We start from the raw sequence: 14,146 nt of genomic DNA, 5'->3' as shown, positions 1-14,146 counted from the left end.
AACCAAGCTGTTCCCCAAAGAGACCAGCCCTGTTAAAGGGGCCTCTAGACCCCCCAGCTACAGGACTCCCCACGTCCCTGGTTCTTGCCTCAGCAAAGGACTCTAGTGGGAGGGCGTCAGTGGTGTAGCAGCGAGAGAATTAAAGCAACTGTGTCTTCTGAAATTCACATTCACACTTCTCGGGTTAGGAAAGGGCAGCAGCAGATCTGACGAAAGAAGTACAGATGGCGACCTCTAGTAGAACAAGCTTTGGGGTTAGCCAGGCCAGCGTGGAGTCAGCTCTGTCCCTTCCTATTTGTGTGGGCCTAAAAGAAGCTGTTCCCTTCCCAGCTTGTGAGTTTGCTGGTCTATGAAGTGGGAACAGTAATACCTACCTCCTAGAGTGGTTATAGGGCTTGCCTGGTGGCTCAGTGGTAAAGAATCCGCCTGCCAATGCAGGAGACATGAGTTCAATCCCTGGGTTGGGAAGATCTGCTGGAGAAGGGAATGGCTATCCACTCCAGAATTCTTGCCTGGAGAATCCCATGGACAGAGGAGCCTGGCGGGCTACAGTCCATGGGGTCGCAAAGTCAGACACAACTTAGCGACCAAACAACAACAACAGAGTGGTTTGAAGTCTGTGCCCAGCACTCATCACGGATCCCAGGTGTCTTAGATTCTAGGACCCAACTGCCTTGGCTCAAATCCCAGCACCACCCCTGTCCAGTTGGGTGAGGTCAGTGGAGTTACTCAATTATGAAGTACTCTAGGGACGACAGAGGATGAGATGGTTGCATGGCATCACCGACTCAATGGACATGAGTTTGAGCTAACTCTGGGAGATAGTGAAGGACAGGGAAGCCTGGAGTGCTGCAGTCCATGGGGTTGCAAAGAGTTGGACGTGACTCAGTGACCGAAGAACAACAAAAAGTGCTTAGCACATTTTCCGTGCAAATATTGGGGGTCCAAAGAGTTTCCTGGCCCCCCAAGAGGTGAGTTTGGGACCCCTGCATTGTACCATCATAAGGGTCACCCTGGTGTTCCCTCAGGTCTGGAACCAGACGGAGCCGGAGCCTGCCGCTGCCCGCCTGCTGAGCCTATGCTTCCTGAAAACGGCAGGGGTCTGGGTGCCCCCCATGTACCTTTGGGTCCTTGGCCCCATCTACCTCCTCTACATCCACCGCCATGACAAGGGCTACATCCAAATGTCCCGCCTCTTCAAGGCCAAGATGGTAACCCTTTCCTCTGGGAGCCTGTAATCAGACAATGGTCAGGGGGTGGGGGAGCAGGCTGGAATTAGGCAGAGACCCCAAAGTGGACACATGGGACCCTGTTAATCAAATAGAACAATACCCCAGAGGCTGCAGAGGGAAACTCAGTGGCATAGACGCTCTCAGACCAATCATCGAAGATAATGAAAACCGTACATCACAAACACACCCACAGACACCCACACACCCAGACAAGTTGATGGCCACACAGCCTGGCATTCCCCAAAGTGTGCAGTGTACACTCCTGAGATGCACATGGTGATTTTAGAGCCACACCAGGATGCACCTTTTAAATGTTAACACTTAGGCATTGATTTTTGTGTTCCCCCCCACCTGCAGTACTAAAGAACAGTCCTTAAAATTGGTGTGTCGTTGTTGTCCAGTGTTAGAAAAACACTGGCATTCCAAATGTGAGCGTCTCTGCTCATGTTCTCCAAACCTCTAGGAGCACGCCCTCCATGGTTCATTTATTCCCACACCACCTTGTAAATATTTGACCTCTTGCCAACCACCTCTCCAGGGTCAGCACACGCTTCCTCAAAGGGCCAGAGAGTATCAGTACTTGTCTGAGATTCCAAAGATCATGTGGTCTCTGCCTCAACGACTCAGTTCTGCTCTTGCCTCAGTAAAGCAGCCACAGACAGCAAACAGTAAACAAGTAGACATCACTGTATTTCAGTAAAACTTTATTTATAGTTACAGAAATTTGCATTTCATATCAATTTCACATCATGGCGTATTAGGATTTTTTTAAAGTTTTGTTCAGTGAGTGAACAGTGGGAAACCCACTCTTAGTTCCGAGGTGATACAACAACAGACAAGAGGCCAAACGCAGACTGCAGGTGGTAGTTTTGACTCCTGCTTGAGACTGACTGACACGTTCGGTGGTTTCTCCGAGGCTCCCGGGTCTGCCTGTGCATGCTCTCTCCCCTTCTTGATGTCTCTTGTCCAAAAGAGAGACCGATTTGACCGATGGCAGCTCGGTCAAAAAAGGCCTGGGAACGTATCAGTCCCAACAGACAGTTCCTCCTTGATTTAACAGTAGGGATGGAAAGAGACTTAGAGAGGGTATAACTTTTTCACCTGGAGAGTCGATAGCTTTTCATGTGGTTCCTTCATCCCCGAAGGAATGCATCCTCCCGTGCACCGTGGGAGCACCACTGGTGTGTTGGAAACCGCTGATGTTATTTGTTGGGTGCATTATTTATGTGACAGTTACAGGTCAAGCTTGAGCTGCATCACCCCTTACAGTTGTTTTCTTTCACGTCTGCCCTGTTCAGTGGTCACGCTGGTTCATCACAGTGCCCCACCCGGGGCCACTGTCCAGTTGGACGTGGAGTCCCTGGCCAGTTGGCCACCATCTTGCTTTCCCCCACCAGCCTTATCCCGGCCCGTTTCCCCAGGTGTTTGGGTTCGCCCTGGTAATCCTGTGCATCTCCAGCGTGTCTGTGACTCTTTGGAGAATCCAGCAGGGAACGCCCCAGGCCCTCGAGTTCCTCATACACCCCACCGTGTGGCTCACCACAATGGTGAGTCACGCCCCAGACCTGCTGGCTGGCTCCTGGCTGCAGCTTTTCCTGCCCTGGTGGAGGTGGGGGGCAGAGGGGGCTCCCTCCCGACCCTCTCCTCCCCAGCCTCCCCCACCCCCAGCCCACCTCCCACCTGACCCTCTTGTCCAGACCTTCGCCGTGTTCCTGATCCATGCCGAGAGGAAGAAGGGCGTCCAGGCATCTGGGGTGCTCTTCGGGTACTGGCTACTCTGCTTTCTCTTCCCAGCCACCAGCGCTACCCAGCAGGCCTCGCAAGGGGTAAGTGGGGGCCTGGGTCACCCGGGAACCAGTATGGTGGTTTCAGGCCCTGGGTCCCATCTGTCCTCCTCCTGCTTCCACCACGGCTTATTCTCTCTTCAGAGAAACACACTCCACAAGCCCTGAAACTCAAGCAACACACACAGGCATTTCACATAGAAGCTCTCATCACCCCATACCTTTTTATCAACACAAATTCTTATTGTCTTACACACTCAAGTCACACACTTCACTTGCACACACTTGTATGCCCCCATTCACCCACTGGGCTTCCCTGGTGGGTCAGACGGTCAAGAATCTGCCTGCAATGCAGGAGACCTAGGTTCAAACCCTGGGTCGGGAAGGTCCCTTGGAGAAGGAAATGGCAACCCACTCCAGTATTCTTGCCTGGAGAATTCCATGGACAAAGGAACCTGATGGGCTACAGTCTATGGAGTCGCAAAGCGCTGGACACCAGTGAGCAACTAACACTTTTCACTTCACTTTTTTTCATTCATGTATCACACAACCGCAGACTCCAAAACATCACATACACACACACACACACACACACGCACACACTCACACACACACTCACTCACCTGCACTCACACTTGCTGCCACCCAGTTGTGTCTGTGCTTTCAAGCTTCTGTACAGGACTTGTGCACAAATGTCCCACACTCATACCCCCCCACACACATATATACACACTGCATGGGCACCGACACACTGTTGGTTCAAAACCTCAGGGGTTCCCCGGTGAGGTTAGAAACCAACCCCAGACCCGGAGGGCCAAGAGAGACCAAAGAAACAGGCCGCCACTGCAGTTGGTAGGTGACGATTTTCATAAGTGAGGGAGCTTATATACGATGCCTGTCTTGGCTGCTGCAAAATACACTATCTCTGCACCTGCCCGCCAGAAACTTAACAGTTTATAGGGTTCAGTCATATGTACCATCCAGTGGATCTCATCAACACATTGCTCTTTCAAGGTGGCATCCTTGAAGTAGTTCCTAGTGCAGGAACAGTGTGGCCAGAATGCACACTTCAAGGACAGGGGTGGTGAGTGGGGGTGAGGAGCCTCTGGGTCCAGCTCACAGGTCAGCCAGGGGTCACGTCCTCTGGATGACCTCCTCCAGCACACACCTGTGTTCATTCTGACTCCACGTTACATGTCTCCCCTCATTCTCCACCCTCACCTGTGCTCTCATGCATCTGTGTTTGCACACTCACCTATATTTCCACATTAGGGGGCATGATCTGCAAAGAGAAAAATCTATAACCTTGACCAGGGTTTTACAACCTCAGCACCCTTTACCTACTTCTCTTTTGGGTGGGGGCGGGGAGGAGCTGCCCCATGTGTTGTGGGATGTTGAATAGCATTCCTGGTCTCCACCCACTGGATGCCAATAGTACCACCCCATTATGGCAACCTGATGCGTCTCCTGATAATGGTAAGTGTACCCTGGGGGCAAAGTCGCCCCCAGTTGAAAACCATTTGCATGACTGGCAAGCTCACCTAAGACCTGTGATCAGGAAACTGATCAGGAAACTGATCAGAGTCTGCTGGTCACATTTCATATGGTTACTCCCTCCAGCTCCTGAAAGAAGGCAGAGAAACACTTTCTGTCCTTAAGGACAGATTTTTAACAATGCAACTTTCGTAACTAATGGGAATAGCCCCCAGGCCATCACTGATTTATGAGAGGGTAGCTTCCCACAATTGACTTACCAGTTAGCTGTTTGGAACACAGCACAGAAAGAATAATATTGGGACCACATATGCTCTGGAGCTCCGTGTGCGAGGCCCTATGGCAAGCTCATGAATTCAGTGAAGATCTGAATGATCCCATGTTAAAGATGAGGAATCCTAAGGTTTAGAGAAGTAAACGACTTCCTCTTGGGACTGCAGAGCCAAAGTCCATCTCACCCAAATCCAGGACAAACTTTCCGACAGAAACGACAGTAAAAATGACACTATGGGGAGTAATGTAGCTGCACTATCAAATTGTCTACTATCTGCCCCCCAAAACCAAACCAAAAACAGAGAAGTAAAAAATCCAATCGAGAAATCGTGATATGAAACTTAGGCTCTTGTTTAAAAACATAAAAACTCAGTTCACACTGGCTTAAGGGGAAAAAGTCCAGGGGCATCTATTAGCTCACATACCCGGGACCTGCTAGTAGGCGTAGCCGGCCCAGACATTCAGAGAACACAGCCAGAGCTCCATTTCTGTCTGTCCCTTGGCTCTCCCCTCTTGGCTTCACTCTCCAATGGGATGGCAAGGGGAGCCCCAATTATTCCAGGCTTTCGTTCCACAAATATAGCAAACCTGGAAGATCCTGATGGTTCCAGCTGTCGTTGGTCCAGTGTAGGTCCTGTGTCCATTCCGAGCCCAGGCACGATAGCCAGGGGCTAGAACGTGCTCACTGGTCAGGCCTCCATCATCTGCCTGCCCCCACCCCCTGGGATGGAATCAGCTCTACAGAAACCTCATACCTGAACATGGGGCGGGGGGAAGTTAGGGTGCTCTGGCCAGAAAGGGCAGGGGATACAAAAGCAATCATGGCAGGGCGGCAAAAGCTCGTGATCTGGAGCAGATCATTTGTGTGACCTTGAACAAGGTGCTGTTGCTTCTCTGAGCCTTGGTTTCCCAGTGAGTAACAGAGCAAGTAAACCCCAGCTGGGGCAGGGTGGGGAGGGACTGGACGAGACAGTGTTTGTAAAGACTCCAGCGTGTGCCTGAGGCAGAGTGAATGCTCCCTGAAGCCAGCTCCCTTCTTTTTTTTTTTCATTTATTTTTATTAGTTGGAGGCTAATTGCTTTACATATTGTAGTGGTTTTTGCCATACATTGACATGAATCAGCTCCCTTCTTAAATCAGAGAACACTGGCCACGGGGAGTGGGATGGGAGATTGGGGGGCGGAGCTCCTTTGTTGCCCAGGGAGAAAGACAAAGTGTCCAATTTGTGTCCTGGTGGCTAAGGCCAGTGTCACCTAAGGAAAGGCATGGACCCTGCCTGCCATTTGTCTGGACAGAATCTGTGTAAGCCAGGTGTTTTCAAGGTCAGGAAGGCTGGGGACTCTGACTTTCAAAGCTGGTGACTCCAGCCCCCAGCCTGGGCACTGCTCCCGGCATCAGAAACCCCGTTCCGCCTCTACCCCTTCTCCCCTTCCCGACACCCTCCCCAGTCTCTGCTCCTCCTAAGTCCCGACTCAGCGAGACTTCTGCTCTCTCTCCCGCAGGATTTCCAGAGCGACCCCTTCCGCCACCTATCAGCCTACCTGTACTTGTCTCTGGTGATGGCGCAGTTTGCACTGTCTTGCCTTGCTGATCAAGCCCCGCTTTTCCCGAAAAGGCCCCCACAGGCTGTAAGTCACCACATCTCCAACCAATCCCTTGCTTGTCCCTGTTCCTCTTCGGGTCCTCAGTGCCCAGCAAGTGACGGAAGGAAATTAAATTAAAGCACAGGCCTTTAATTTTTTTTTTTATTCATTCAGCCAAAAGCGTATTACATATCGACTCTATGCCACGGGTTGGCCAACTCTTTCTGTCAAGATAGAAAATAGTCTGGGCTTTGTGGGCCATATGGTCTCTGGATGGCAGCTACAGATATAGGTTTTATAAAAAGCAGACAGACTATATGTCAACAAAGGAGCATGGCTGTGTTCCAATAAAACTTTATTCGCAGAGAAAAGCAGTGGGCCGGATTTGGCATGGGGGCTGTAGTTTGCCAACTATTCTGTGCTCCAGCTCAGTACTAAGGATCTATGGTAAAAAGTGATGTCTCTGTCTTCATGTGACCAACACCCAATAGGGGAACCATTAATCACACAACTACACAAATGTGTGGAAAATTACAACTCATCCTCATAAAAATTCAGGATTAAAGTGACTTGCCCAATAGAAGTGCTCCACAGGAGAAGTTCATGGTCCATAAGAGTTTACAGCAGATAACACTGAATAAGTCTGCGAAATCTGGAAAGAATTATCTGAGAAAAAGATAGTTGCGTGGAGATCATCTAAAAAGATGCTCAACAGTTTGAATAATTAAGTTAAAACTGTAATAGGACTTTGTCCAATGAGTAGCAGGAAAAAAGTTAAAATTGTTAACACACACTGAGGGCAAAGATGTGGTGCAGTGAGCATTCTCATGCTCTATTGGTTGAAGAGTATAAATTTGTGCAGTCTTCCTGGAGCCGCTAGTAAAATCTCACCTCTTCTTCACCTCCTTGCCACATTCACTGAAGGATATTGTTGAAAACATTGTTGTCTGTGTCATGCATGGTCCTTGCTTTGAAAATTTCTTGGTCTCAGTATTAAGAAAGTTGTTCTGAGCAACTGTTAGTTCTTACCTAGGCGCTTTCAGTCCTGTGACCAAATCCCTTTTTGCCTTGCCTGCTAGGAAGCACCAAGTCCTTTGGTATCTACTGTGGTTAAGTATACAGGACATCTCAGTCTGGTTTTCAGTATTAAGCTTGTTGTCAATTCATTCTGTCTTCCTGCCCTTAGTTCTGCTTGCCACATACTGGCCATGAAGTATGAGACCAAGACCTCCCACTTCTAAATCTTTTGTCTTTGCAGAATCCATGTCCTAAGGCTGGGGCCTCCTTCCCCTCCAAGGCCATGTTCTGGTGGGTTTCTGGGTAAGTAAAATAGCAGGGAAGGGGCTGGGGGTGGTGCTCCCACCCACTTACATGTGCCGCTCTTATTTGTAACCATAGCTCTTTCCCAAGATTTCCCCAAGCCTACCAAAATCAGTCAGACTTTCTCCATCCCAGCCTGGGTGCTGGGATTTTAGTGTGTCCACCATCCATATCCCACTGCCACTCACTCACTGGAGTGAGATTGGAGTCCTGGCTCTGTCTCTTAGCTGGCCACATCACAAGCATTTAGTCTCAGTTTTCCCCTCTGTAAAATTACAACTCTACCTTCATTAAATGTAAAGTGCTAGTGCTTGTATATAGAAGGCACTCAATAAAATCATATCTCTATCTAGTCCTTCCACCAACACAGTAGGTGTTTAATAAGCACCTACTATCTGCTAAGCACCACGGGTGAGGAGGCAAAAGACCAAATCTTTACTCACTAGAGGCTCCCAGGCTGGTGGAGAAGATGTTTCTCCAGGGTCAGCACACCAGGCATGGAGGATATACCTACCTCCTGGACCCTGTCTTGACCACACTGCCATCAGATCATACTTGAATTCTGTCTCCACCACTTCCTGGCTGTGTGACCTTGGGCAAGCTACTTAGCCTCTCTGTGCTTCCATCTCTGCACTTGTCAAGAGGATCATAATAGCATCGACCTCACAGGGTTTTGAGGATTAAATGAAATGAGGTTTCTGAAACACTTAGAACAGAACCTGGCCCATAATAAGTTTTATATAAAGTGGTTGTTAAATAAATGAAGGATAGACTACTCTGAGGGCTTCCCAGGTGGCTCAGATGGTAAAGAATCTTCCCGCAGTTCAGGAGACACAGGTTCGATCCCTCGACTGGGAGGATCCCCTGGAGAAGGGAATGGCAACCCATTCCAGTATTCTTGCCTGGAGAATCCCATGGACAAGAGGAGCCTAGAGGGCTACAGTCCATGGGGTCACAAAGAGTTGGACATGACTAAGCGACTAAACAACAATGAAGACTACTCTGAGGGTATGGAATTGGTGGAGGGTATGGAATTGGTGAAAAGAGCCTGGAAGTGTGCTAAACATCTCTGAAGAGAAACTAGCCCTCTGTTTACCAAATGCAGGCATTTATGGACCATTCCTCAAGCTTTTTGCCTTTTGGGTATCACTTATACTCAATTTACTTAATGTTTTTTCTTTAGATTAATTTGCTTTCTCTACTTTGTGAGTCTGTGCTTAGTCACTCAGTTGTGTTTGACTCTTTGTGACCCCATGGACTGTAGCCTGCCAGGTTCCTCTGTCCATGAGATTCTCCAGGCAAGAATATTGGAGTGGGTTACCATTTCCGTCTCCTTTCTCTACTTTACTAACCTTTTATAAGGGAAACTTTCTATCACTACCAGGATCACAAAAATCTAGAATCCCTTGCCACGTAGAATGCTAAGAGTCGTTTCAGTGAAAAACAAATATTATGAATAATTTCTGGATTCAAACTGTTGCTTGCCTGAGTTTACTCTGTATTAGAAAAGGGAACTTGAAAAGTCTCAAAAAGGAGCTCAAGACCAGCTCCAAACAAGACCTTCTTGGTGTCACAAGAAAGATGAGAGACCTAAAAGGGGAAAAAAAAAAACCAAAAACATTCCTGCTGTGGAAGTCTGCAGTAGTTAATTTCTTTTCTTTATGACCTGCAGGCTTAGTTGCCCCAAGGCATATGGGATCTTAGTTCCCTGACCAGGGATCAAACTCATATCTTCTGCCTTGGAAGATGGGTTCCTAAATTCCTAACCACCAGGGAAGTTAATTTCTTGTGTACGCATGTTGGTTTGAAAACTGGCCTCAGTCGGCTAAGGGCAAGGAGAGACAGAAGAAAGAGGCAGCCACTCCAGGCTGGAAGGAGGCAGGGCTAACAACAAGCCAGGGATCTTACATTCGAGGCTTGTCTTGGGCCCTGCAAGCTGAGTACATCTCACTGGAATCCCTATAGTTTACAGAGCAGCCTTAATGGGGTTCAGACACGTACACCATCCAGGTGGTCTAACACTTACTCTCGAAGTAGCTCCTAATGTGGGAACAGTGGGCAGAACGTACGTTCCAAGGACAGGGGAGGGAGGAGCCTCAGATTGCCCGGGTTAAGGTCATAGGTTCACCAGTAATTACATCCTCTCGATGACCTCCTTCAACAGTGCACCAACTACAGTCATCTTATATACCAATCCCAAGCGCGAGAAAACATTCTTATTTTAAGGTGAGAAAATTGAGGTCCATTACTGGGCAGTGACTTGCCCAAGGTCACAGCACTGAAAAGTGGTGATTTTATTTGACAGATCTTGTGCCCAGAGTCCACTAGTGGTAAAGAACCTGCCTGCCAATGCAGGCGACGTAAGAGATGCAGGTTTGATCCCTGGGTCAGGAAGATTCCCCGGAGAAGGGCATGGCAACCCAGTCCAGCATTCTTGCCTGGAAAATCCCATGGACAGGGGAGCCTGGCAGGCTACAGTCCAGCGGTTGCAAAAGAGTCAAACACAACTGAAGCGACTTAGCACCCATGTACACACATGCCCTGAGCTAGGAGGTGATGATAGAAGAGGGACAATCTTTGTCTCCATGAAACTTATTGCTAATGGAAGAGAAAGACTAAATAAATGATCAGACCCAAAAAAAGTAAACAATGATAATCACAGCAAGCATTAGAAAGAAACAGCTCAGGAAACTAAGGGATCTTTCAATGGGGGAATCTACCTGGACTCAGGTGTGGGGGTCATCAAGTGGGCTTTTAAGGAAATCACGTCTAAGCCAGAGATGAAGGACAAGTGAGAAGTAGCAGGGAAGAGGTTTAAACAGAGGGACATGCATGTGCAAAGGTCCTGAGGCCAGGTGGCTGGTGCAGTGAACAAGGAGAATGGGGAGAAGTTCAAGTTTCCTCTGCTGTAATGGTTTTTGACTCTGGACTTCTGACTCCTAGGGAGGCTTATTTCCCCTGTTACAGGTTACCCCTTGATTAAGTCACTTAATCTCTCTGAGCCTCTGTTTTCTTCCTCATGTGTAAAATGGGTCGATAGTAATCCGTCATATAGGCTCATGTGAAAATTAAATGAGATGATCTTTGTAGACTGGGAAGCGCCTACCACTGTTAGTGCAGTTAGATAAATTGCTTTCCTTGTACCGAAGGGCCAGCGGACGTGCAGAGAGGTGAACAACTTACCTGGGATCACACAGCTACCAAACCAGGATCCTGCAGAGGTGGATGCGGGAAGGGCTGGCTGTGATAACCTTCTTTTACAGGTTGGTCTGGAAGGGCTACCGGAGGCCACTGGGGCCAAAAGACCTCTGGTCACTTGGGAGCGAAAACTCCTCAGGAGAACTGGTTTCCCAGCTTGAAAAGGAATGGACAAGGAACCGCAGCGCCACCCCGCGGTGAGTGTGTGGAAGGTGGGCGCTTAGCCCGAAGCCGGTCAGCAAAGCCCTTGGTCCCACAAACAGCCCCGCGCCTACTCTGGGCGGCAGCGCCACAGTCCCTGAGAAATAAGTTCTCAAATAGGTATAATTAAGCCTGGGTTAAATGTAGCCCTGCCGAATGGTGGATGACCTTGGACAGGTCGCTTGACCTCACTGGAGCTTGATGTTTCAGGGCACAGACAAAAGTAGCTCTGTGGCAGGACTGGCAAGGTTCCCTTGCATACTCTAAGACTTCGTGGTAATTGTTACCGATGGCTAAATCCCACACGTTAGAAGAAGCCAGAGAGAGACAGAATCTACTGGCTCATACAGCCAGAGAAGATGGGTCTGACCTCATGTGTAGCTGCATTCAGAACTTGCCTGATGTCCAGTTCTTTCCCTCCATCTCTAAGCTCAGCTGTTGTCCCAACACTGATCTGACCGTAAGGCCTGTCCCATACTATGCCAACTCAACACCCTCCTCCCCACCATCCACCTAAAAAAAAAAAAAAAAAAAATCTCAAGGAAGGACTCTGATTGGCTGGCTGAGTCATGTGCCTCTCAGGGGCCTATCCCATCGCTGGAGGGCAGGCCTGATGATTGGCTGTCCCTTCAGAGCGACAGGGAGGGGAGGGGCTGCTCCCAAAAGGAAGGGTGTATGATTTCCAAAAGGGATAATATGAGCAAATCGAAAAGGCAGCTCTCTCTCACCTCAGGCATTTCTTGCTGTACGGCCCCTCCACTCTTAAATGAGTTTTGAGTTCGCCCTAGAGGTCTTGCCCACCCTGTCCCAGCTCTGCCCTCCCCTGCCAGCATAATACAGTCACCCAGTATTAGAGCTGCAGTAGGAACATTCTCCAGAATGGTTTGAGACTCTGTGAACAACTGAAAGTAAGAAAGAGTGGCAGGGTTATACAGAGATCTGGCTCAGGCATTTTCTGAGCTCACTGCTTATACACAGGAGAGAACTTTGGTTTTGTTTCTAAAATATGTTGCAACCTTTGCGGGAAGGGTGAGGACGTCATCTTAAGAGGTCACAGACCGATTTGTCTGCGGGCCAAGTCAGGGTCATAGGTGTGTTTGGCCAGCATGTGTCTTACTGCTGTTTGAGGTTTATGCTTTTTTTTTTTTTTTTCGGTAAGTTGCCAACATTGAAGTTGTTGGTGATGTCACAAAAAGAAGGAATTTGGGTGTCTCTTAAAGTAGAATGGCAGTGCTAGGTCACAGCCCTCATGACAATGGGAAGGTGGATCTGGGAAGTGGTTGCCCTGTGGAACAGGGCACATGTGCTTCAGTTTGCCAGTCTCTCCCACTCCCTTTTACATCCCCCAGCTTACCCCTGGCCTCACACCCCCTGCCTTGCTCTGTGGTCATTTTTGGATCTGGCACGAAATGGCTTTGGGACCAGACACCAAAGACCAGCCAGCAAGTCTCATGGTTTCCCTGGTGGCTCAGACAGTAAAGAATCTGCCTGCAGTGCAGGAGACCCGGGTTTGATCCCGGGGTTGGGAAGATCCTCTGGAGGAGGGCATGGCAACCCTCTCTAGTATTCTTGCCTGGAGAATCCCATGGACAGAGGAGCCTAGTGGGCCACAGTCCATGGGCAGAGGAGGGCATGGCAACCCTCTCTAGTATTCTGGCCTGGAGAATCCCATGGACAGAGGAGCCTAGTGGGCCACAGTCCATGGGGTTGCAAAGAGTTGGACGTGACTGAGCAACTAACACACACATCAAGTCTAGAGACCTTCCCTGATGGAAAGTAAGACTGGCTGGAAAGGGAGAAGCTGGCTCCCGAGCCTGCAGGTGACACAGTGACAGAACTCTGGGGTGAGCAGCTGGCACAGGCTGAGAAAAACATCCTGCTATTGTGCTAAGTCGCTCAGTCGTGTCCGACTCTTTGGGACCCCAGGGGCTACAGCCCGCCAGGCTCCTCTGTCCATGGGATTCTCCAGGCAAGAATACGGGAGTGGGTTGCCATGCCCTCCTCCAGGGGATCTTCGCAACCCAGGGATCGAACCCGGGTCTCCTGCATTCCTTTCCTGGTCATCCCTTCAGCTATTTTACTGATGGGAACACTGAGGCACAGAGGGAAGGGGACAGACCAGGCAAGTTGGACCTCAGTTTCCTGGCTCCAAGGCCAGGTTCTGTCAACCAAACCAAATCATTTCCTTCCTTCCTCCTTCCCTCCCTTCCTTCCTTCCTCGGATCACAAATCTTTAATAGCATCATGCAGCAGGCCCTTTGCACACATCATTCCTTCTGCTTTTTCCCATTCACTTGCCAAGTATTTACTGAGCATGTATTCCATGCAGATGCTGAACTAGATTTGGGGGAAATACAGGTAAAAAAAAGTATAAGCAAAAACTCTACACACCTGGGTACCACTTTGGGCGGGGCTGGAGGCGGAGGTGGCCCTGGTTGGTGCTCACCCACCCAAGGGTCAGTGGATACCCAGCCCAGTGGGTGTGCGGCGCCGGACCAGCTCCCAGTGTTTGACACGGAGGCATGCTGCGTGGACTCCGTACTAGCTTTGTCTCTGATCCATCCTGACCCCAGGCCAGGGCCAAGGAGAGGCAACATCTTGGGGCTACAGGGATGACCAGGGTAGAGATGTGAGTGCAGGGTTAGAAAAATGGCTGAATTAGAAATACTGGAAGGCCTGCTGACCTCAGAGGCTGGGGATAGTGGTAGGCTTCAAAACAGGTAGTAAACTAACATTTGTTTCTTTCCTTGCAAGCAGGGTGGTAATGACTGGCTCATTGTAGCCTTCTGTGCTAAAAATACCAAGTTGTCCCAGGACTGCTAGTTGAGATTTGTCCTTCCCCTTCATCCTGAGGCGGGCTTCCCTGGTGGCTCAAATGGTAAAGAATCTGCCTGCTATGCAGGAGACCTGGGTTCCATCCCCAGGTCAGGAAGATCCCCTGGAGAAGGGAATGGCTACCCACCCCAATATTCTTGCCTGGAGAATCCCATGGACAGAGGAGCCTGGCGAGCCACAGTCCATGGAGTTTCACACGACTGAGCGACTAACACTTTCAAACTTC

The 14,146-nt window shown here is 49.5% G+C and overlaps 1 protein-coding gene across 1 annotated transcript in view; it reads left to right on the top strand.

The window, feature by feature from the left end:
• Positions 1 to 14,146, top strand: part of ABCC6 (ATP binding cassette subfamily C member 6) — a 64,541-nt gene that overhangs the window by 422 nt on the left and 49,973 nt on the right. The window contains exons 2-7 of the mRNA XM_043914406.1: positions 1,029 to 1,211; positions 2,654 to 2,779; positions 2,930 to 3,058; positions 6,286 to 6,411; positions 7,625 to 7,686; positions 10,950 to 11,081. Coding sequence (XP_043770341.1) covers positions 1,029 to 1,211; positions 2,654 to 2,779; positions 2,930 to 3,058; positions 6,286 to 6,411; positions 7,625 to 7,686; positions 10,950 to 11,081 — 758 coding nt within the window. The remainder of the gene's footprint in view (positions 1 to 1,028; positions 1,212 to 2,653; positions 2,780 to 2,929; positions 3,059 to 6,285; positions 6,412 to 7,624; positions 7,687 to 10,949; positions 11,082 to 14,146) is intronic.

Source organism: Cervus elaphus, chromosome 10 (genome assembly GCF_910594005.1).
Source record: "Cervus elaphus chromosome 10, mCerEla1.1, whole genome shotgun sequence".
NCBI classification, from domain to species: Eukaryota; Metazoa; Chordata; class Mammalia; order Artiodactyla; family Cervidae; genus Cervus; species Cervus elaphus.
Note: the sequence above shows the minus strand (reverse complement) of the source record. Positions and strands in the feature narration are given on the sequence as shown.